Source organism: Syngnathus typhle, linkage group LG2 (genome assembly GCF_033458585.1).
Source record: "Syngnathus typhle isolate RoL2023-S1 ecotype Sweden linkage group LG2, RoL_Styp_1.0, whole genome shotgun sequence".
Taxonomy (NCBI): domain Eukaryota; kingdom Metazoa; phylum Chordata; class Actinopteri; order Syngnathiformes; family Syngnathidae; genus Syngnathus; species Syngnathus typhle.
The window spans coordinates 6,781,411-6,806,729 of record NC_083739.1 but is presented as its reverse complement, the minus strand read 5'-3'; the positions used below and the strand labels follow the sequence as shown (position 1 = coordinate 6,806,729).

Here is a 25,319-nt window from a genome sequence, read left to right as displayed (position 1 = left end):
CTCTTGATGGTCTACTTGTGAGTTTTGTTGATTTTTATTACTTGATTGCATACATTGTAAGGAGTAAAATCAATAAATGGATCAAAGTGTTGGGAGCCATAATCAATCCAAGGAAAAGAGTATAACAGACTTCAAACCCTGGTTTCAGCATGATCTGTTAGCATACATGCAAATGCAACAAGCCTTCCCCACTCCGTCCTTTGAAGCATGACACAACTTTGGTCCCCTTTGGTCTGATTTACATCAACTCCAATGTGCCAAACCGACCAGACAAGGGGGGTTTGTTCTTCCTCTTTCATGATAACAGTGACCTCCCTTGATGGAACTTTACACCCTTGTCTGCATCCATCACCACTGATGTTGCTGCAACTCAGTGTGTGGTGATAATCCCTGCCCCAGGTGACGCCTCCTCCACCACGCCTTGCCCTTTTATCCGTGTAAAGACGAGTCAGCGTACTAAGATCCGACAACCGTTCGAGTGAGTGCCCTCGCAGAAATGCAAGTGCTCGTACACTGAATATGGATGGAAGGTGTTGTGTGGGGGTGTGCGTGCGTGTATGTGTGTGAGTCAGAACTGCACCGTTCTGGTGCAAACACTGCTGGCAGCTTTCCATACTGATCAAATCACTCATCACGAAGCTCAGCGTGTGTGAGCTCAGTAGTTCAGTTAAGTTCAAAATCGTGCGCAAAACATTCTGAGTCCATGTATGGGTTTGTGGTGTCTGAGTAACTCAGAAAGGGAGCTCTTTGCTGACCCTGTGGAAGCTGTGGCACACAGTTTGTGACAGATGTCTCTCAAGCCCCAAAGGAAATGGAGTGATGTGCTGGTACAGACAAGAATGCTCTCTCAGGAGGGGAACAAAAACAAGTGTGTGGCGAACCAAAAACTGGTTGTGGAATATCACGGACTGTTTTTTCCACAGAGATGCCTACGACACATACTAGAAACTAGCTGCCGCCTGCCTTCATACTTCATCACAACAGAATGTCTCAAATGGCGTATCTTTGTCACGTACCTCAGCCATGTTTCTACCGAGTTGTACGGTTCAGTTCACGTCACCACAGTACAGTTTGGAAACATAAAACCTCATCTGGCTTGTGTGTAGGTAGGATTTTCGCCCGAAAATCAAGTGTGTAGTTCATTGACCCCCTATGGTCACTCAAAAGGTAGATTAGGTCTCTTTGGCAAACATAGGTGACTTGAGCTAAGGCGACCTCCACTCTTGGTATGGTCTTCCTTATCTATGGCACTCTATGGAAAACAATTCAGACTCATCTTGACACTCATATTTGTACATGTCCATTGAGCATAACGGGGTTATCAGCATATTACACTAGATGGAGCGCAAAACAATACATTTAGTGATAAAATCGCTTTCCAGTTGAGTCCTTTTGATGCCTTTGTACCCCCGTAAATGGAAAATACGCTCTGAGGCTTATCACTCACATTATCCCTATGCATTATGTCCATTTAGTCATTCTATAACATTACTTTGACCCTAATACCATGGGGAAAGCTTCCACTAAATATGAAGTGAGGCTCACTCTTTGAAGCTGACTGAATTGTTTATTTGGCCTAGTATTGAATCTCCTGTTTTGAGTGAATGATCAACAACTTGTGATCAACTTATTCTTCAAATGTTCATAAACATCTCGATGTATTAATACATTTCGACAGTATGTCGGTTATAGTGTACCGTTTTTTTCCGTGTATAATGCGCCCCCATGTATAATACGCACCCTAAAAATGGCATGTTGATGCTGGAAAAAAGCCTGTACCCATGTATAATACGCACCCAAATTTTGACTCCTACTTAAGTCCGTAAACGTAAAATTATTTCAGAAAAAAGAAATAATTTTTTATTTCATCTTTGAAATAATCATCTTTGGGAACAACCGGATGTTATTCTGCCGGTCAGTATCACTGCGCATGCGCTAGCAAACTCAATAGCGAAGAAATGTTTCGGATTTGTGTAGGGTACATTGTGACAGACAGCAAACGAGCAGGTGATCGAGCAAGCGTCTGATACGAGAGCATTGCGTTCGTATGGAGCGCGTTTGAAGTGAACAGCAGAGAAGAAAGGAACAAGGCAAAGTGTTGTGAAATAAAATATTACCTGTAATACGCATTTTGTTATTTGCTGATTGAAACTGCTAATTAAACTGTGAATTGAAACTCATGGGAAGAAAACTGATTTCTCACTCTTTATATAGCTCCGTTCTGCGCATCTGTAATGGCGGCCTCCGTATGATATCCGGTTTGCGATGGAGATTAAAAACCAAACAATATTTGACAATAACACACCATCAAGGATTGCACCATCGCATCAAACGATGTGTCGTCAATTATGAATTTTACTGACTAAGTGTGTTGGGCAGGATGGCTGAATGTGATGCGCGATTGACAAAAAAACAAGAAGAAAGGTGATTTCAAGTTTTATTTCGAGGGAGATTGTCATGTCTCGTCCCCAGTTTTGCTATGTGTCTAGGTTGCCATAGTTTCTGTTAGCGTCTCCCCTCCCTTCCTGTGTCACCTCAATCAATGTAACGTGTTTTGTATTTAAGTCCTGTCTGCCCCTCGCTCACCGTCGGATCATTGCATGTGTTACTGTCATGATGTCTGTTTGGTTTCTGTTCCTGTCTTTGGTAATGTCACCCTGTCTTTGTCGGTCAGTCCTGTTGTTGGTTTTGTTGTATAATGATTTTCTTAAAAAAATAAAAATATATATATTTATATATTTTTTAATTTGTACCCATGTATAATGCGCACCCCAGATTTTAGGACAATAAATTACCGTAATTTTCGGACTATAAATCGCGTTGTTTTTCATAGTTTGGGTGGGGGGCGACTTATACTCAGGAGCGACTTATATACATATATATGGGTTTTTTGCATTGTTTTGGGCATTTTATGGCTGGTGCGATTTATACTCCGGTGCGACTTATAGTCCGAAAATTACGGTAGTTAAATTTTGGGCATTATAAACGGAAAAAAACGGTATTTACCATCATCTCTCCAAACATTCATCATTTTTATGTTCTGTGGCTGTAAGAGCAAAATACTGTGCTTATAATTAAGAAAATGCTACCTTTCAAAACAAGCATGTTTAAGATTAGAAGCAAATCAGGACAAACATTTCAACCTTGAATGAAGCAACAAGCCATCTTCATGCCATTGTTTGACTAGGCGTCATTGCAATGCAATATATTTGTTACATCTGTTAGCAATCTAAATTGAATTTTACTGCTTGGTTGAAATTTGTCATTGCAAAATCAGGCTTATATTTATTGTCTGCCCTTAGTCATCCTTTTTTACCACTCAATTTATGAAGCGTAATTAGGTTTCAGTAGTTGATTGGCTTTGGCTTCAATCTCTCACTTGATACACTCTTTGCAGATTGTTTCTTTTCTCCAAGGTCTGCAACTTGATTTTCAACCAAAGGACTCGAGTGAATTAATGCCATTTGACAAGCTTTCAAGCAAAACACTTTTGGTGCTACAGCACTGAAACCATGGGCATTGAAAACTTGCCTGCACACCGCAGGTTATCACCTCACATTATAGTGTTAAAAAAAAGCCCCCTCCGCTACATTCTATCAAAAGTGAAAGAGATAAAGATGTTTCAGAGTGCTACATTTACTTGGCAGTGGGCTGTTTCCAAAAGACGCCGTCAGTAATGTTTGGCTGTGATACAAAATGTGGAGAAACCCCCCCCAAGATTTTTGGAAATAGATTGTCTTTAAAAGGGGGGGAGGTGGACTTTTTCGGACGGCATGCAGTGCAGCCTGAAAATTGGGCTGCATGTGTACCACATATATTCACATCCAGGAGTTAAAGCTACTGCACAAATACAATCCATGATATGCACCTCTTTGCATTGACTCTTTGTTGTGATGGAATTTCCGTTTACCAGCTTGTGCTTTCATACAGTTGCCATAATAGAAAAGCAGCATTATCCCTATCACTGTGTGATCATAGGCAAAACTCTCTTGAGGAACTAACTACAAATGCTCAAACATAAACAGCCACCTGGCGCATAAAATAAACCGCATTCGTTTGAGTGCAAAATTTTAAGCAGCTCATTTTCCCTTTCAGCCGCTTTGTGCAACATATGTGAGCCATATTTGATTTTCAAGTCATTGTAGAGGGTTCCACATTTCCGTCTAGTCTGGTTGGCAGGCGTGTTGAGTCTGCGCCAATCAGCAGCAACGACACTTTTTTTTGGTTTATAAAAATGGATTAGCTTAGAACTCTGAAAATCCCTGACGTGTGGCTTCTTAATATTAGCATAAAAGCTGCAGTGATTCAATGTGGAAAAATAATTCACTACAAATCAAAACTAGTTTTAATGATTGTGCTCCAAAGAGGAGTGTGCCAAGAACATAGTACAGTATAGTATTTTGTATTATGTGCATTGAGGACCTTGTGTGCTGGATAGTCAGAGGAATCAAAGGAGGTTGTGAGTTAGTCAAAATACTCCCGACCACCCAATGCTAAGCTAGTTAAATAGAAAACTGTAAATAGTGACAACGGAAAATAACAACAAAGTTGATCTCATTATTGCATTTCTGTATTTCAAAATCCTTTTTTCCCCAGCCTTTTGACTTCAAGGATAAGCTTTTAGTTTTTTTTTCGAAATACCCGTTTGTCTAAACGTTTACATCAGGGGTCCCCAAACTTTTTCCTGTGAGGGCCACATCACGATTCCCTTCTCTGATGGGAGGCCGGTGTCAGTTTGTAACAGAAAAAGTGTGACGATCGTAGGGGAGCTTAAAAAATTTATTGTTTTCCAGAAAGCCACACATCACCAAATAACGGTTATTTAATAACCCTTTCCAAGTTCTTTACAGAAAAAAAGTCAGGAAACAAATAATAACACTATTAATGAAATAAATAATAACTAAATAACCCTCTCTGAGTTCTTCACAGAAAAAACAGGAAATAAATAATAACTAAATAACTCTCTCTGGGTTCTTCATAGAAAAAAAAGCCATGGAACATTAACTTTCTGTTGTGCCATGCACAATCTTAACAGATAAAAGTTCAGCTCAGTTGTCAGAGCAGAATCTCTCTGACACATATGAGCAGTCTCTTAAAGTTCTTGTGTTCCTTCCTTATAATCCTTTTGTAGGTTCCAGTAGGCTTTTAGACACCGCTGTCTTTTTTGTTAAAGTTTGCTAGTGCGTCATAGTCTGGAGTAAAATTTGTTGCGGCAATTCTTAGGCGAGATCCGAGGTGTTGGTCCGTTTACCTCGATCTGTGACGGGTTGATGTTGACGTTCATGTGGCTGAACGTCACGTCGCGTACGTCGAGCCAAATTGGCCACTCTCTTTTAAACGCTCGGCACTGTGTCCACCTTGCTTTTCCTTGGGCGATTCATTTTAATGGAAAGATTCCAGGGGAAGGTTTGTGGGTGACTTTAGCGCAAAACTGCATCTGAAAGCTCAGCGCGCGAATTACAAGAATGCTGTCGTCACAGCCCACGCTCTAAATTCGGGACTGATACAAATAGACTACTGAGTACGTACACGCACTTGTGAGTGTGCACCGAGCTTTCTGACACGGCTTCCGGTAGTAAATGCGCAGGCGAGCGCTTCCCCATCTACTGGGAAAACGCAGTCATTGCAGGCAAAATGACAAAAAAAAAAGTTGAATAATACAATTTGTTCAGGGTTGGCGGGCCGGATTAAACGGTCGGCCCGCGGGCCGTAGTTTGGTGACCACTGGTTTACATAGTTACAGCTCTGTATTGGGCTCATTATTACTGTTATGGCAGTCCTCCATCTTGGCTGCTTGATACTCGATCCCTCTGTGATCCTTCCAGCACTCGTATTCCAAAGGTATTTTATATTACCGTATTTTCTGCCCTATAAGGCGCACCTAAAAACCAACATTTTTATCAAAAGTTGACAGTGCGCCTTATAGTCCGGTGCGCCTTATATATGGATCAAGTGATGAATTTGTTGATCCATACTGGTTGTACACAGTACTCTGCCAAAATGTTTTAGTACGTTTTAGTACGACTAGTAAATTACAAGGTCACATTGCTTCCCAACATTACGGTAACTGTAGTCAGGGGGCGTCACCGAATAGCTGTTGTACCTGCGAGGCTATTTCATTTCAAAATAGGCTGCTCCGTTAATGTTTCGAGTAAATCTACGGATCGATATGGAAGGGAAACATAGGTAAGTAGTACCAATGCGTTAGATCGAACTTTAGTCAGTTCTGATCATTTTATAGGAGATCGTTTGAGAAACGCGATTGTTTACACTTTGCTGAGGCTCATGGGAGATTGCGAGCTGAGGCTCATAGGAAATTGCGGATGGCTAAGGTTATAACGATAGCTGCTATACGCGCGAGGCTATTTCATGTCAAAATAGGCTGCTCTGTTAATGTTTCGAGTAAATCTACGGATCGATATGGAAGGGAAACATAGGTAAGAAGTACCAATGCGTTAGATCGAACTTTCGTCAGTTGTGATCATTTTATAGGAGATCGTTTGAGAAACGCGATTGTTTACAGAGGGCTCGTTGGTTATTGGCTAGTGGGTGCATACCGCAACCCTAGACAACCTCAGTTTGTTGCAGTAAAGCTTCTATTTTATGCGCCTTATAGTCCGGTGCGCCTTGTATATGGACAAAGTTTTAAAATGGGCCGTTCATTGAAGGTGCGCCTTATACCCCGGTGCGCCTAATAGGGCGCAAAATACGGTATATATTATTTATATCCACGAGTAGCACTTGAAGTCAGCCACTATACCCATTATAGAAAGTAACCTTGTCACAGAGGCTCCTCGTCCCAATTACACTGACTTGCAGTGCTGATGAAATGGCTGTGCAAGATGGTAACTTGTCATTTGGCCAATTATTCTTAATGGGAGCGCCAACAAAAAGAGATAGAACTTAGTAATGAATGCAAGAGGAACACAACATAGTGTCTTTTCGCATTCAATTAGTGTTTGCATTTTCTGCTTAGACCAATCAGTTCACGCATCCCGCTTTTTAAAGATACACTTTTGCATTCTTACAATTTCCTGAGTGCAGTAATTGTAGCACTTTAGAGGGTAAATATATAAAAGGGGTTGGCATGGAAAAAAAAAAAGCCTTACAGACGTGTAACGATTCAGATTTCAAAACAGTGAGAAAGCTCTGAGGACACGCATGACAATCTGGGATGCTGATTGATCTCGGGATTATTACCGTCATAAAACGTTCCACATAATGAGAGCTAATTGTTGTTGAGAAATAATGCATGGAAATAACATTTACTGAACCTGAGGCTTTTGGTGCCTATTAAAAAATTACAATGTTTGTCATGCTTTTAGTTGCACTGCAACAATCCAGTTGATAAATGTATTCCTTCAAAACGAGGTCATCAGACTCTCAAGAACTTCCCACTATGAAAAAGGCCCCCTTCCCCACCCTTGCTCCACAATTTCTCATATTTGGCAGATTTATTCTTTCCAGTTCTGTTAGAAGTGCAGTCTGCAAGAAAGATCATCCCGCCCACACGTGCGCTCACACACATGGGGGTTGCACGTACGTTATCGCATGCAAAGCAAGGCACCACCTACTGAAAAGCCGTACGCAGACAGACGTGAGATGCACACACTTGCCCACACACAAACACACGAGCACAACAAAGGGAATAGTGGGCACTGCTCAATGTGTCTCAGCTGCATCATTTTAAAGAATAGAGAGGACACACGTGGGCTTTTATATAACCAAATCAAAAGTGCAACCACCGACTCGGCCATCTTCGTCGTCACAGTGGAAAGGGAGCGTGAGTCCATTTGGTGTTGACAGAACTGAATGAGGGGATTTGTGGGGACTTTAGTCCAAGGTGAGAGATGAAGGGATGGCGGCTATGTCGGAATGGCCTACAGCCTCTTTTTTCCACTAAATTGATTTCCTTTGTAGCTTGGTCTGCTCTGTTTACACATACATTTACTCTTAAAAAAATGTGTCCCAAACACAACCTGTGAGTGACTGAACATTGTTGCGTCCCAAAATTCATTCACTATGTCTTTGTTAACTGGTTTCATCAAGGTGCATGATTTGTCCATCCAATCTTTTAAGGACAGTAGAAACGCCATTTGTGCTATTATGTTTGCGGCTGAGCTGGTGCCAATCCCAACTCACTTTGGGTGAAAGTGAAAGTACACTCGACTGGTCTTCAGCCAGTCACATTCTTTTTCAGTATTTCTGATAGCAATGACATGCTTTGTGAATAAAATTGCTTCAACCCATTACCCTTTTCGACAAGTCATGTGAAAAATTACCGTATTTTGCGCCCTATTAGGCGCACCGGGGTATAATGAACGGCCCATTTTAAAACTTTGTCCATATATAAGGCGCACCGGACTATAAGGCGCATAAAATAGAAGCTTTACTGCAACAAACTGAGGTTGACTAGGGTTGCGGTATGCACCCACTAGCCAATAACCAACGAGCCCTCTGTAAACAATCGCGTTTCTCAAACGATCTCCTATAAAATGATTGGAACTGACTAAAGTTCGATCTAACGCATTGGTACGACTTACCTATGTTTCCCTTCCATATCGATCCGTAGATTTGCTCGAAACATTAACGGAGCAGCCTATTTTGAAATGAAATAGCCTCGCGGGTACAACAGCTATTCGGTGACGCCCCCTGACTACAGTTACCGTAATGTTGGGAAGCGATGCGACCTTGTAATTTACTAGTCGTACTAAAACGTACTAAAACATTTTGGCAGAGCACTGTGTACAACCAGTATGGATCAACAAATTCATCACTTGATCCATATATAAGGCGCACCGGACTATAAGGCGCACTGTCGATTTAGGTTTTTAGGTGCGCCTTATCGGGCGGAAAATACGGTAACCTCAAATGAAGCTGTAATGAATGTTGATTATGTACTTGTCAAAATCAAATTTGTGATATAAATAAAAGACTCGTGGGAATAGTTAAACACATTGGGTTAGATGATGTGCAGAGCTTTACAACCCATTAGCTCGTATTTGTTTGCTTTTCCACGAGGGATAATCCATATATCTCCCGTGTCTTGGCTACATTTCATATGACCCGAGAGAGCGTCTAATCTTCCAAGCAAATCTGGAAACAGGGAGGCTCACTGCTTTCTTCACTTCAATTGTGTTTATTTTCTTAGTTTTGCCTCTGTTAGTCTTTATCATTTGGAGCCACATAAAGACAATTATGCTGTTCATTCCCAGTATCAGAACTCCAAGTTAGCCTGGTTTAAACCCATGTATTGAAGCATGCAGTTGTCTGTGTAGGACTTTAGAGTCCGTCCGTCCGCCCGCCCGTCCGTCCGTCCGTCCATCCATCCATCCATCCATCCATCCATCCATCCATCCATCCATCCATCCATCCATCCATCCATCCATCAGTGATTAGGCTCCAGCACCCTCTGCAACCCTGTATAGGTGATGAAAATTGATGGATGGATAATTACAGGATTTTGAATTAATCTAGTTAATCACATTTTAATCGCATATCTGATAAAGGTCCCCAAATGAAGATTTGAATTAGATGATATTACATATTTTTAGTGCACAACTAATCAATTGAATACACCAAGAATAGAAGATTTGAAACCCACACTTTTATTGAAGTGTCCTTCATAAATTTAATTCAAAAGAATAAAGGTCAAGCACAACAGCAAATCAATTCGGCCAGGTGTATGTGATATAACAAGAACACCAAAGTAAATAGAACAAAATCGAGTTTTGGAGGATTATTTGACAATTTGATATTCCTCCCATGAGTAAATTCTTTCCCAAAATTGGCTAGCATACATAAAATGTTCCTTTTATTCCAGTTCCTTTTGTCATTGTGGGTGTGTACAACTCCCCATTATTCCACACAGGGCGCACAAGAGTGCTGTGCGCTTAAAGATAAGTAATGTGTGATGGATTTAGACTGTGATTAAACATGAGGACCTCCCTCAGTTAATGCTATTGTTTTTTTGTTTGGATTGTCTAGATGCAGTTGCTTTCTTATCTGCATCTTGTTCAGTGACTATTAACCATGTAGCTACACTGCTTTAGAGGACAGCATGTTGCTGAAGTCATATTGTTTCATTTTCATTCATATCACTGACCTCACTTTGCCTTTCCACTTTTCTGTCTTCTCATAAGATGAAGAAGAACCAAAACTACAAAAAAAAAACCTGTGTAGGCAAAAAAAAAAAAACCACACACAAATGTAGAATGGAGTCTGGATTTGAACCACTTATCTCTGGGACCAATATGCTATCCAGTCAACTGCCTTGTCACCCTTAAGGCTGTGGGTATATGAAATAAAATGTTGCCTTTGCACACTTACCGCTCAGCAGTCATGAATTTACCAGGTTTTTTTTTTTACACAATGCACCACACCCCACCATCTGAAGGGAAAATACAGTTTTCAGTGCAGCTGAACCTTGTATATGGTTTAATAGTAGAATAAAGTAAGACCAAACTCACTGTCCTGCTCCCGTTTCGTTCTTTTTGTTTTTTTTGTTTTTTTTGTTAACGTAAGTTATGGCATGCCCGCATGCACCCTATAACGCGGTGCACCCTATGTGATTATTAAGTACAGAAAAGTTCCCGCAAATGAGTCTATTATTAATTATATCACATTAATTTCCGCCCAAAACAATTATGTTATTCCCCAAATGCAAACACGTGTATTTTAGTGCTTATATTCCTACTGCAATTTTCTGATACACTCGTACGCATGGCTCTGATTTTACTACACTTTCAAGACTTCCTAAATAATTCACTTTCGGGTTGACACAATTAACAAATTCTGGACCGCAAAAAATTGAAGTTCAGATGTATGAATGTACAGTATGTACTTTGGGGAACAGTTGTAATGTTAATAGTTTTTAAAATATCCATATGAGAGAATGTCTTATAGACAGACAAGACAAAACATGTTCTGAGACATGTATTCTTGACATTCTGCACGGAATCTCAGTCCGCAAATTGTCTTTTGTTATTTTCATCACTTTTAGGGTAATGTATGACAATGAAAACATAACACGCATCCCAAAGGGCCGAAACCACGAGAGAAAAATTGGATTTCACCTCACAACAACCAACTTATCACCTGCCTCCTCATTCCCTCCTGACCTGTCATACTCAACAAACTCAGGATTCAATCGCCTTGCCACAAAATCCCACAGTGGCATCTTGTGCATTCGATACCTCACTATGACACAAGTGGACCACAGCAAGCAGACACCAATATGTAGAAAGTCGAGGATACGTTACAGTACAACAGGGAGGGGGTAATATAGGACCTTTTATTGGCCCCACTAAAGTTCCCAGGGAGATAATTTTGGCCTGTATTGAGCGTGTGAGGGAGGAATTTGAAAAAAGGTCATGGTCGGTCATTTGGAGAGAGCACTTATCAGTTATCTAGAGACGCTTTCTGCCATGCAACTGAACAGACAGGAGGCCTCTTTGACTGGGACAGCATATGTGTCACTCAACAGGCATGCCTTCATGTGCCGCACTCGCCTTCCCTCACTGTCACTCATAAAAATCTCAGTCTGTATCTTGGCGTCTTTGCTTTTGGCCGCCTCAATCCTCCCCCCAACTGACTTCACTGCTCTGCTCCATTGTCACGACCCCTCCCCACCACCGCCACCACACACTCACATACACGCAAATGTTGTAACACAACCTTGCCCTCATTCTCTCTTTCTGTACACCATGTCGCTTGAACTTCACTGCATCTCCTTCACTTTGATCAGATGTGGCTATTGTCTGCGCTCAGCATTGGCCCTTGGTAATGTGCTCACTCTGGGAAATTGAGATGTGAGCCCCTTCTGTGTTCCCTCAAATACAAGGAGAGCTTTTGTGTCTATGTGTGTGTGTGTGTGTGTGTAAGTGGGTGTGTGTGGTGGGTAAAATAGGATACGACCACATCAGCGTGACTTGCTTGGCCAATAACCACAGTAAAGTTTGTATCGTTTCCAAAGAAAATTGAAACTCCTTTGGTCTCAGGTACAACTCAGCATAGTGTGGCGGTGGGAGTACACTTGTAAAATAAGTTTAAGTAGGGATTGTTGTGTTTTTTTTTTTTAAATATCAAGACTGAAACATTATTAAATGTTTCTCCACCCTGAACTCACCAAAACATTAAAAACACATTTCTCATTAAATTGAAAAGTGAAGCTGAAGTGATTTGAAATAAACACATGCCATTCCTGTTTCTAAAATAATATCGGATAAAAGGAATCCTAATAAAGATTGTATAACTTTCCAGGCAGAGATATTACATATACTTTTTAGTTAACACATTCAAGGGAAGTTATTATTAACTCATATATAATATCCATCCTTTATGAACCGCTTTTTTCTCACAAGAATCATAGCATGATGGTGCCTAAACCAGCTAACTTCGGGCACTTGGCGGTGACACTGAGGTGGTTACCTGATAATTTGCAGGACGCAAACTCGCTCTTATGGACAATTTAGAGTGATTAATCTTCTTACCGTGTATGTTTTTGGAATGTGGGAGGAAACGCACGCAGGCACGAGGAGAACATGCAAACTCCACACAGGAAGGCTGGAGCTGAAATCAGACATGCTAACCAGCCTCTCTGTACATCGTGTAGCAAAAATATACAGAATAGTGTGTAATATACCTTGATGGGAATGAATACAAAATAAATTAAAGTAATTAAAGGATGAAAACATTTTGTAAATTAAATTCTTGGGATTATCGTCAGAAAGATTCTCACTCTCGCAAAAATAGATCAGGATTCCCATATGGTGCTTATAAGGACACTTTCTGGCTTGTGCCAGGTTAATGAAAACATGTGAAACTATAACTCCAGCAAATGTGTTTCCTAGCGGTTTTAAAGCCAAGAGGAATAGTTTGCCTGTATTTTGGCTCATTTTGATTAAAGTTTAAAACCTGGAAATATGGCAGTTAGATGATAATAAAACTGAAGCCAACACAATCAAGCTGCCACATACTGGGACAGCTGGTTGCCAACAACAAAAAAACAGCTTGCAAGCAAAAATCTGGCAGATAATTATGCTATGTTATGATAACCAGTCAGTAACAGAAATTATATCCGTTCACTCATCCATTTGTTTTCTACCACTTGTTCAGAGTCACAGGTGAGCTCGAGCCTGCCGCAGCTGAAATTGAATGGGTGGCTGTACTGTTTACCAGTCAATCACGACACATACTATATATTTTAAAGACAATCAGCCACGACCACACTCGTACTGTACACGAATTATAGTGTTCAACTAAACCAACATATTTGTTTTAGTAGGTATTGAAGGTTGAAGATACCTATCAATATAATATTTTTTGCTGTAATCCCCTTTCAAAATAAATGCCTGTCTTGATGTCTACTTGGTGGTCCACAGCGATCACCAGCAGTCATATATAGGGTACATCCAGAAAATAGAAGGACAAGACATAGCAGCCATCCACAGTGGATACAAACCTGGCATTGTGTGTCATTTCCCATGTTGATTCTGTGCACCAGAAAAACTCCACTCATCTCTGCGGTATCATGTGAGTTCTTTCATGTCTCGTATTTGCCAGATGTTTTGTTTTTGCATGACTTTTTTTCCTGTTTGTCCGTCTGTCCGTCTATTTCTCTAACGTGCGTGTGCGTTTGTGTGTGTGTGTGATTTTGTGTGTGCGTGTGTGTGTGTGACAGACAAAAAAAAAAAAGACTGCAGGTATCATGCACACACACACACGCGCACACACGCAGACACACACCCACGTTCCGATAGTATCAGCTGTCATGTTTGAAATATTTTTATTGTTAGCATTATTGGTAAAACTATTATCTGTGCGACTACTACGCACTTGGGTAGCACGTCCGCCTCACAGTTAGGAGGGTGCAGGTTCGATTCCACCTCCGGCCCTCCCTGTGTGGAGTTTGCATGTTCTCCCCGGGCCCGCGTGGGTTTTCTCCGGGCACTCCGGTTTCCTCCCACATCCCAAAAACATGCTTGGTAGTCCAATTGAACACTCCAAATTGTCCCTAGGTGTGAGTGCGAGTGCAAATGGTTGTTTGTCTCTGTGTGCCCTGCGATTGGCTGGCAACCGGTTCAGAGTGTCCCCCGCCTACTGCTCGATGACGGCTGGGATGGGCTCCGGCACGCCCGCGACCCCAGTGGGGACTAAGCGGTACAGAAAATGGATGGATGGATGGATGGATGGATTATAATTGGGAGTACTTATTCAATGAGTTTTAGTACGTTGAATAAGTTTTGATAATATCGCAGGAATAATAATAATGATCATTATAAATATTATTAGTAATATTATCTCAATGCATATTAGCTAAGGTAAGTAGTAGAAGTCGTAGTCGTCCTAGCATGTGTGTTGTAATTCTATGAACCTGAGTTTTAATAATAATTAATAGTATTAGCGGTAATACGTACCAATATGTGGAGTAGCCGTTTGAGCATTCATACACAACAGTAGCGGCGATAGTTTAAATGTGAGTCGTACTTTATTAGGTCTAATAGCAGTGGCACGAGAATGAGCAGTTGTAGCCGTCTTATGATTAGCAAGAATGAGCAGTTGCAGTGGTCTTATGATTATGAGTATGTGTGAGACTGCAAGTCATGCGAGTAGAAGTAGCAGCAGTGCTAGTAGTTGTATTTTTGGAATTCAAGTCGTACTAATGAAGTATTAGTAATAAAAGAATGAGTTGTTGTACAAGTATTCATTGCTGTGATTATGAGCACAATTGATCATTATGTTTGCATTCGTAGCGACCGTTCATACAAGGCAACAAAACAGACCGAAACTTGTCGGACTGGATTGCTCACCTGTTAGCTAATGAATGCATTCCGAAAGAGTTTTGGAAGAAAGATGATTTTTTAATGACCTGACATTGTTTATGATCCTATGGGGATCCAGCGGCAAGCTGAATGAAAAAGCTTGTCGAAACTGGATTTCAACTGACGCTAAATGTTCTCACTGTCAAAGCCAAGACTTGGCAAAGAGCTCTCCCCCAATTACCGTCATTGTCGGACTATAAGTCGCACCAGCCATAAAATGCCCGAAAAAGTGAAAAAATAACATATATATGTATATAAGTCGGTCCTGAGTATAGGTCGCGCCCCCACCCAAACTATGAAAAAAAAACGCGACTTATAGTCTGAAGATTACGGTATTTGTCTGACTCCACAAGAATGAGACAAATGTAACCTAACCTGGCCATCTCCCTTTGGCTCACCTCATTGAAAATGTTCAACAATGTTTGTTGTATCCACATGGTGTTACAAATGAACTGCTCATGCTTACATTCGGGTCCGCCTGACAACAACAGCGTCTAGGGTGACGATAGCCATCGCCACGAGTTGTCGGACATCAACGAATACCGGAGCGTTCCAACGAGGGCAAAGACAGCACCGGCGCTTACGGTAGCGAGCGGCGAGAGCTGCCGCGGCACGCCGTTGCTCAGCGCCGCCGTGCTAATCCCGCCTCCCCGGGAAGACGAAGCCCCCATGTCCCAGTGGGAGAGACGCCACTCCAACCTCGGCGATGCGGGGGTTGGGATGGCGATGCGGTCAACACTTTGCCCTCCAGGTTCAGGTGCAGGTCAGCAGCGACAAATGGGACCAAATCTATGGAAGCCACAAAAATGGCCTCTGTTTGCTGTACGCCCAATTTTACTCGGATAACGATGACAAAGTTTACCGGTGAAAAAGCTATACATGAAGTGGTATTAAAAGTCATTTCTCAATAGATTCGACTATCAAATTAAAGTGTGGCTTCACAAATTTCCAAAAGGCCAATACTTATAACATACTTGTAAGTAAGTGATGTGTTAATGATCAAGTAAAAATTTGTGAAAAAAAACCCATATATAAGTCGCTCCTGAGTATGTCCCCCCCCCCCCCCCCCCCCACCATAACGCGACTTATTGTCAGAAAATTACGGTACATTTGAGATTATTTCGATGGGCAACACAAAATAAATCAAGTATGAATAAGAGAAAAGGGGTGGCGAAGGGCAATAATTAATTGCCTCCAGCGTGTGATTGGCTGGGTGCAAGTTGACTTACTGAGAAAAAATGAACCCAGTGACCCTGTCTCGTGATTATGATCGAAAGAACATCTTGCTAAGTCATGCTACGTTTCACCCGGCTGGTAACTTTCCACCGCAACCATCGCCCCGTCATCAATTTAACACCTGCAACTGTTCCTGCTCGTCAGCTAGCTCCCATTTGAATTTGAGTTGGCACACACCGACACATTATTATTAGAAACAAATGTCCCCATTCATTCTTAATGACACATCCAACATTTGACATTTACTTGGTTCCAGTTTGAAATTCACATCATTCAGCACATTCAAATTACATTGGGGAGGATTTTCAACACTTCCACGATTGCCACATGCAAAATTTCACAAAATGTCGTTTTCCCCTTCAAGTTTCTACTTTCCTTGACCGATTCAACCTGTTGCAACTTCAAACTGTTCATCTGATGCCTACCTATTCCAAAACGTCCCAATTACTCACAATTCAACCTTTTTAAAATTTAAAATCGACGCCAAATTTGACCAAATTTAGTTTTCCCCTTCTTATTTCTAAATTTCTTGAGCGATTCAACCCGTTGCAACTGTAAAATGTTCATCTCACCATTTTTCTCGTTTAGCGTTTTTCTCGGCTACCGTTTTCCTCACTTCGCATTTTTTTTGCGCTTACCGGTTTTCTCGCCTTCCGTTTCTATCATTTTCTCGGATGTTCGATTTGGAACAATTCCAGCTCACTCTTTGTATAAACTTTCCTGTCATTCAGTATCGCTTGACATCATTCCGTAGCATTTCCAGCCTTTTATTCAGCTTCTTTGCCTTCATACGCAATCCCTCCAGAAATGGCCAATTCTAGTTATTATTATGATTATTATTATTATTAGTGTCCGAAGTGTTTCCACAATTGGCATATTTTCCATTGTTTTCCATTAAAAAACAGGAATAGAATTTGCATTGTCGTTTTGACAAATGACTTACAATGAACTGTGAGCACTGTTGGCAAAAGAACAAAGACTTTGATCCTTCTCCAAACTCGTGCTTTGCCTTGGTTGACTTGTCCAGTGGCTGTAAGACTCTTATGTTTTGCCTTCACATTGCGTCACGTCACAAGACTCTGTCATATATATATTTTTGAAAAAGTTCTTGTTTCACACCTCGAGATACAAACCCCATGGAATCCCAAAGTTCTATTTGACATCGGCCTTTTGTTCTGAAACCCCAAAATGTCTTCAGTTTACAACAAAAACCAACATTTTGAACTGTCTGTTCCAATACTTTTGGAGCGGACTGTTCTTAGCACTCAACAAAGTGTCTTCTTCCGCCATATCAAGGGCAGTGGCTCATTCTTTAATTGACAGGTTCACACCCACAAGAGCGCAAAATGCTCCTTTTTGACTCGACCGAGCTGCGCCTGTTTGTGAATATACCAGCCTCTATGCCGCGAGAAACGCCCCCCCCCCCAAACCTATTTCAATTCCACATCCAAATTCAGTTTTAAGGGGGGGGGGGGCACTCTTTATCACAATGGAAAAGGAAAATGTCAATAGAGTACGCGATTGCCCGCAAGCACATTCCTAAGGCACCAACTGATTTCTCGCTTAGCAAGTTGGAAAAAGAAGACGTAAACACCTATTTGGATGCTGGTAGTTCTTTATTCATTGAATATTTGTCCCCACAACGCCAAATGAGCATGAAAGAAGATGAGAAGAAAAGTAACCCCAAAAATATCAAGGCGACACTAAAGCTGAGTCACTGAACTCATGCATAGTGCAATATTGGAGGCCAAGACATTTAGTGACGGAACGTCTCCCTGATGCAAATGTACGGGAGGTTTGTTGCGCAAGACACATCTGCCCACTCTCCAGCTGTAAAAAAAAATACAGATCACGTGTAAGTATGACTTCATTCAATTCTTCTGAGCAAACCTCAAATGTTGTTGTTACTTCCTGCAATCCTGCATTCAATTCTTCTTAGCAAACCTCAAATGTTGTTGTTACTTACTAGCTGTAGCCATCACTACACAGTCACCATCATCACCACCGGCCTTTCTAGCAGAAAAATTGGTGAAGTCCACATTTGAGCCATCAGTCCACATGTGATCGGTCTCCTAGAAGACCAAATCAAATTTGAATGTGTCTCACATTTGAAGGTGGCAAATCTCTACACAACACAAGTGAAACTGATTTTGGAATGTTTTACCAAAACTGCATCAGTGAGACCAATCCAGATACCAGAAGGCAGGTCTCCACCACCCGGCTGAACCAGTTCATCAACCAGCGCATTTTCCAGATTACTGTGAATGGAGACCAAATTCCCACCAAGAATGTTGCAGACGTTCTGACGAGAAACAAAAAAACAAACAAAGAGTAGAACTGGAAATGTCCCATTTTGGGTCCATCCGACAAGATATTTCGACTCGGCACAAAGTTTGCTGTCAACGACAGTCTTCCATACCTCGGCATCAGCAAAAGTTCTCCTCTCATCTTCATAGATGTAACAGTAACAGTCCAACTGAGTCCAGCCTTTTGGACAATTATTGCCTGCAGCGCAATGGTTCATTTTTTGGGGAGAAAAAAAAAGAAAATCAATTCAACTTGGTGTCAAAGGTATTTGCGAAAGCCTCTTTGAGGCCCAGCTACCAACCTTTCACAGGAACAATTGTGGCGGACCACTGTCGAGAAGACAAAGATGTTGTTAAAATCGCCAATGCAATAGTACAGCTGGACTTCGATTGAAGCTACTCACGACTCCAGTCAGCAGTCCGCTGATCCCGCAAAGGAGGACCAATGAGCCAAGAGTGAATGCCATCTGCAAGGTTGACACCAAAAGCACATGATATTTGTCAACATAAAGTCACGTCAAATTTCTTTTGAAAAGCGAGATCGTAAAATGGCCTCCTTACCTTTATGGTAGCGAGCGATGCTTGATACTGACGACGAGCCTGGGCGCTGCTTATGTATACATACAGTTGATGACAGTCTTGGAATTTCCAATCTTGTTTTAGTCATCAACTTTCTACCACACCTTTTAATTGCATCTTTGCAAATGTAAATAGGTGAAAAGATGCCAAGTTCTCTTCATTACTGTAGCATTCTTCCACACCCTTGAATACTATGACTGACTTCTACACTTGCTTGAAATGTACCGTTTTTTTCCGTGTATAGTGCGCCCCCATGTATAATACGCACCCTAAAAATGGCATGCTGATGCTGGAAAAAAGCCTGTACCCATGTATAATACGCACCCAATTTTTATGATTTTTTTTAAAATTGTTTTTATTAATTTTATTTTCTTTTAAGTCCCAATGATCGTCCTACACGCAGGGAGGCAATGGGTCCCATTTTTATAGTCTTTGGTATGGTCTTAACTAGGCTGGATGTAATTTCTTTTGTTGGCGTTGATTTCTCCGACTGCCCGTAAAGGCACCACCGCGATCAGTGCGGACGTGAAAAAGGCGGCTCTGTATGGGAGAGACGTTGAAGAGGAATAAAAACACCCTTGGAAACCAAAACTTGCCCCTCGTCGTGACTCGGAGCCGCAACAAATGTTTCAGATTTGTGTAGGGTACATTGTGACAGACGGCAAACGAGCAGGTGATCGAGCAAGCCTTGTCTGATACCAGAGCATTGTGTTCGAAATAGGGGTGTAACGATACATCGATACACATCGATTAATCGATATAATGCTCTACGATTTATTGGCATCGATGCTAAAGGTAAACATCGGTTTATATCGCCGTGTTTGACCTCGGACATTAGACGCGACTTTATTTTGAAATCCAGTTCATTGTTGCTTGCTTCCTCTCTCCGGGAGCAGTGCGCCCGGCGTTGTTGTGTTGTGAGCAGAGCACGCGCGTGAAAGGGGAGGCGACAACTAGTACGCGGCTCCTGGGCTGGTGCTATGGCTAGTGTCCAAAGAGACGAGGAAATTTGCTCCCCTTTAGGCTTCAAGTCATTCGTTTGGAAGCACTATGGATTCCAAAGAAAAGATGGCTCAACGGACAAGACACGTGCAGTTTGTAAATCCTGCCATGCGGTGATCAAATATTCAGGGAGCACAAATCTCGCCGCACATTTAAAGAAAAAACACGACATCAAAGTTCAGTGTTAAAATGCGCACTTTGTATACTACAATACTCTTGTAATTTCCTAAATAAAGAGTTTGCAGTACCTTGTTGATTTTGCGTATGAATTGTTATAAATCAGGATATTGTTCTATATTTTTTATTAAAAAAAAAAAAAAAACGATCGTAGAGCACTATATCGCGATATATCGTGAATGAATCGCAGCAGGCTTTAAGATATCGGCAAATATCGTATCGTAGTTCTTTATATCAATATTATATCGTATCGTGAAAAAACCCGCGATTTACACCCCTAGTTCGAAATGAACAGCAGAGACGAAAGGAACAAGGCAAAGTGTTGTGAAATAAAATATGACCGACCTGGCCGACGACAACTCCAGTCCTAGCCCACGCCGTGGGAGAGTACGACTTGTAGATTTTCCTCCCTTGGTGATGGTGAGGAGAAATTGACATTCGATACTTTTGCCCAGCGAACGCGTGTTTGACGACAGTGACGACGACTTGGAAGCGTGCCACCGTGACGTGGACCGGCCCAACGAGCTGGAATATGAGGTGAGGGTATCAATTCATTCAACTATCGCCAGTCAATAGAGGTGTGCCCCAGGGCTCTATCTTGAGGCCTCTCCTTTTTATCAAATGTGTTATTCAGCTCCCCTCTGTTCTTCTCATCCTGATTTCATCCCCATGTGAGCTTTGAAAGGCACCTTTTCATCAAATGCATAATACTGATAACTATTATTAGGAGGTGGAACTCTACAAATCCCGTCAAGAGGAGAAGTTGGGCCTGACGGTCTGCTACAAAACGGACGACGAGGATCAGCTGTGTATTTACGTCGGAGAGGTGAATCCGCCGGTTTTCGCCTGGGAATTCTCTTGAGTTCACATTTTTGCTTGCGCCACTCGTCTTGACAAGCTTGTCAAAAACTGGAATTCAACTGACGCTAAATGTTCTCACTGTCAAAGCCAAGACTTGGCAAAGAGCTCTCCCCTAATTACCGCCATTTTCGGACTATAAGTCGCACCAGCCATAAAATGCCCGAAAAAGTGAAAAAAAAACATTTATATGTATATAAGTTGGTCCTGAGTATAAGTCGCCCCCCCACCCAAACTATGGAAAAAAAAAACGCAACTTATAGTCTGAAGATTACGGTATTTGTCTGACTCCACAAGAATGAGACAAATGTACCCTAACCTGCCCATCTCCCTTTGGCTCACCTCATTGAAAATGTTCAACAATGTTTGTTGTATCCACCTGGTTTTACAAAGGAACTGCTCATGCTTACATTCAGGTCCGCCTGACAACAACAGCGTCCAGGGTGACGATAGCCATCGCCACGAGTTGTCGGCCATCAACGAATACCGGAGCGTTCCAACGAGGGCAAAGACAGCACCGGCGCTTACGGTAGCGAGCGGCGAGAGCTGCCGCGGCACGCCGTTGCTCAGCGCCGCCGTGCTAATCCCGCCTCCCCGGGAAGACGAAGCCCCCATGTCCCAGTGGGAGAGACGCCACTCCAACCTCGGCGATGCGGGGGTTGGGATGGCGATGAGGTCAACACTTTGCGCTCCAGGTTCAGGTGCATGTCAGCAGCGACAAATGGGACCAAATCTATGGAAGCCACAAAAATGGCCTCTGTTTGCTGTACGCCCAATTTTACTCGGATAACAATGACAAAGTTTACCGGTGAAAAAGCTATACATGAAGTAGTATTAAAAGTAATTTCTCAATAGATTAGAATATCAAATAAAAGTGGGGCTTCACAAATTTCCAAAGGGCCAATAGAGCCCCCCCCCCCCCCTGTTGCGTGTTATTGTTGATGTTGTTACTTTGTTTTCAAGAGCACACCTATCAAAACATTCCCATTGGTTGGCTAGCTTCATGGTTTCAATTGAAAACTACACAGGTGGGCTAAGGAACATGGCTGCTGTGGTCAGTTGGAACTAATGACGAGCACCCACACCTGAGTAGGCAGCATCTGTTTTGCTCGACGCTTTGTGTGACGACCATGTTTGATTTCTGAGGATGCAAAGCAAGCGAGGAGCTCGATTGAGCAGATCCGTCCGTTTTTTGAAGCCTATAATCACGCTGGACTGCTTTGAATGTGTTGAATCCGAACTCACGGGAAGAGTTCCTCTCGGAGCACTCGTGGAGATCGGCGCTGTCTTGGTCATGGAAAATGCATGCATGAAATTCGGAAAAATGGCCTTCATTGTGTGATGCGTGTGATTGGACAATGCTCAATGACTTATTGATCCTATTGTGTTGGGATTCTCTTTAGTGTATATTTTATATATATATATATATATATATATATATATATATATATATATATATATATATATTCCAGTCAGAAAGGCTGCACTTCACTTACGGTAATCACTTAATCTCTCATCTCTTGTTCTGGGAGTGTGTGCGTGTGCGTGCGCGTGCGCGTGCGTGTGTGTGTGTGTGTGCGTGTGTTTTGATTGTGCAGCCAACCATGCTATGACACCCGTGGCTATGTTGATAGTTTCACCATACTGCTACATCACTTTGTCTATGGGTAGAGGCAATGCAAGACAGGGAGAAGGGAGATTTCTGGACAAAAGTTCCTCATGTGGTAAATTGTGTCCATGAGGCTATACCAGTGCTTCTCAATTATTTTCTGTTACGCCCCCCCCCTAGCAAGTAGAGTTCCACCTCCTAATAATAGTTATCAGTATTATGCATTTGATGAAAAGTTGCCTTTCAAAGCTCACATGTCTCGGGGCATTGTAGACCACTGGTTAGCACGTTCGCCTCACAGTTCAGAGGCTGCAGATTCGATTCCACCTCCCTGTGTGGAATTTGCATGTTCTCCCTGTGCCTGCGTGGGTTTTCTCCGGGCACTCAGGTTTCCTCCCACTTTCCAAAAACATGCGTGGTAGGCTGATAGAGAACTCTACATTTCCGGTTGGTGTGAGTGCGGATGGTTGTTTGCCTCCGTGTACCCTGTGATTGGGTGGCAATCGGTTCAGGGTGTCCCCCGTCTTCTGCCCGATGATGCCTAGGATAGGCTCCAGCGTGCTCGGGACCCCCGTCGGGACTAGCGGTACAGAAATTGGATGGATGGGTGGATAATAATGTCCGAATGAAATAGTACATTCAAAATTGCGTATTGGGCAGCAATAGCAGGTATCATGATAGGTATGTGGACAATCAGTGCTGGTCACTAATGATGGGCAAATGAAACTTCAAGATGATTCATGAACCCGTTGTTGTGTTTACTTAGACCTCTAGATGGTACTCTCTGTTCACCAAAGAGCTGAAAGCCCTGCCATTTCTTAAAACCCTCAATTTAAACCAACATTGCTATCTATAGGAGCCAAAGAATACAACTGGTTCATGAAGCTTCATTTTCCCATCACTACTGATCACTACTAGGCGTGGCTGAGAGTAATGTGTGTCACAGGGGGGCGCTGACCAGGGTACTGAAATAACAGTGAGAGGAGCATGTGGAAGAAAAGCACTGACCGTGGTGCTGATCACGCGGCCACGTGACAGTCCAATGCAGCTACAATTAGTTATGCAAATGTTCTATCATACAATTGCATTCTTTCCTCCTGCAAACCGAAGGTAAGAAATGACTATTAGCGCTATGACTAGTAATTAGACCGCTGGCAGTAAAAAAAAAAAAAAAAAACGATCTAATTTGCAAATCAGATTTAGTCATTAAGCCATCTCCATCATTACCTCTGCAACATGGAAATCCTCCTGAAGCCAAACATGAGACTTGTAAATTTCATAGAAATCCATCCATGGAAGTTATACTAATCTTTGCCAGTGATGTGCGCTCATCTTCAGGCTACCAGTACTTTGAAAGAGCGTGTGTTTGCACGTTCTGTGTTTTAAAAATCGAATAAAAGTAATTTTCTCAAAAATACTGTGCTCATGATATAATGTGTGACACTAATGAAGTAGGGTGGATTACATTTGTCTTATCAAAATGTGTTACTATGAGAAAATATAAAAACATTTTATCTTCTCTATTATTATTTATTCTGTTGTTTACAATTAGGCTGATGTCAAAAGTATAATTTTCCACTGCATTAATATGGTAAAGAAATTTTATTGCGTCATAAAAATATGAAGTGGAAGTAGTTGATTAGGTTGACCTGCGTTGGGACCTTTACGGAGGCGGTAAGCCGTTCCTCAGATGCCGTCTGGGGAGAGAGTAAAGTACATTATCCCGTTCTGTTTTTGCTCTCTAGCTGTTCCTACAGGCCAGTAAACAGTGACTACATTTAAAAGCAAACAATATCCTGGTGAAGGTAAAAATTCTGACTTCTGAGACATTGGGAATAACATGTCTACATGGCAATTCAAATATCCTAATTTGCACGGATGTCATGACACAAAATGGACGTAATTTCTGCTTGTTACTCACTACCATAAATAAAACACATTATATTCATAATATTCAAGACAAGAAAAAAGCAGCCGTTTCCTCCTTGCTTCAAAAGTGTGCTGTAGGGCTATGTCTCAGAGATTTGCCATGTTTCTTTACTTCTGCTTGTGTATTTCCAACGAGTTGAACTTGAGACGTATGGCCTCATACCAGGGGTCCCCAACCCTCAGGCTGCGGACCAACACTGATCCGTGGATCATTTGGTACCAGGGCACACAAGAACGAATAAATAACGTGCATTATTTCCATTTTATGTATTTGAGTCTGAATGATATTTCATGCATCAATAAGAAGTGAGTGAGCCAGCCGTTGTTTTACCAACACTGATCCGTGGATCATTTGGTACCAGGGCACACAAAAACGAATAAATAACGTGCATTATTTCCATTTTATGTATTTGAGTCTGAATGATATTTCATGCATCAATAAGAAGTGAGTGAGCCAGACGTTGTTTAAGTATCGCCTGGCAACCATGCGTAAGTATCGCACTACACACCAGGGCCGTCACTTCAACAGATTTCAACCCACATGGATCAAATATAAATAAATGATTCAACATCAAATTCACCATCCCCACCCTTTTGATGACTGCAGTTTTTGTGCGCACCACTTTCAGATAAACCCCTAGCCACTAGCACGAGTCAGCAGCCGGCTCTCATTGATTTACAAAGAACAAAAGCAGTTAACGGAATCAAAATGTGCAATGTGATGTTTCACCTTCACATGGCGCTACACTTACGCATGCCTCGAGAGTGTGCCAGGGTAGGTTTTTGGGATAAGCATTGCAG

General features: G+C 41.9%; 1 protein-coding gene across 1 annotated transcript; it reads right to left on the bottom strand.

Moving 5' to 3' along the window:
- Window positions 1-17,690: 17,690 nt before the first annotated feature.
- On the bottom strand, window positions 17,691-18,947 carry LOC133147743 (lithostathine-1-alpha-like). Its single transcript, XM_061271348.1, has 7 exons — window positions 18,926-18,947; window positions 18,769-18,831; window positions 18,667-18,694; window positions 18,478-18,563; window positions 18,223-18,360; window positions 18,025-18,130; window positions 17,691-17,888 (listed from the first exon to the last, which is right to left on the bottom strand). The coding sequence occupies exons 2-7, from the start codon at window positions 18,829-18,831 to the stop codon at window positions 17,815-17,817; spliced, it is 495 nt and encodes a 164-aa protein (XP_061127332.1). The 5' UTR covers window positions 18,926-18,947; the 3' UTR covers window positions 17,691-17,814.
- Window positions 18,948-25,319: the final 6,372 nt, after the last annotated feature.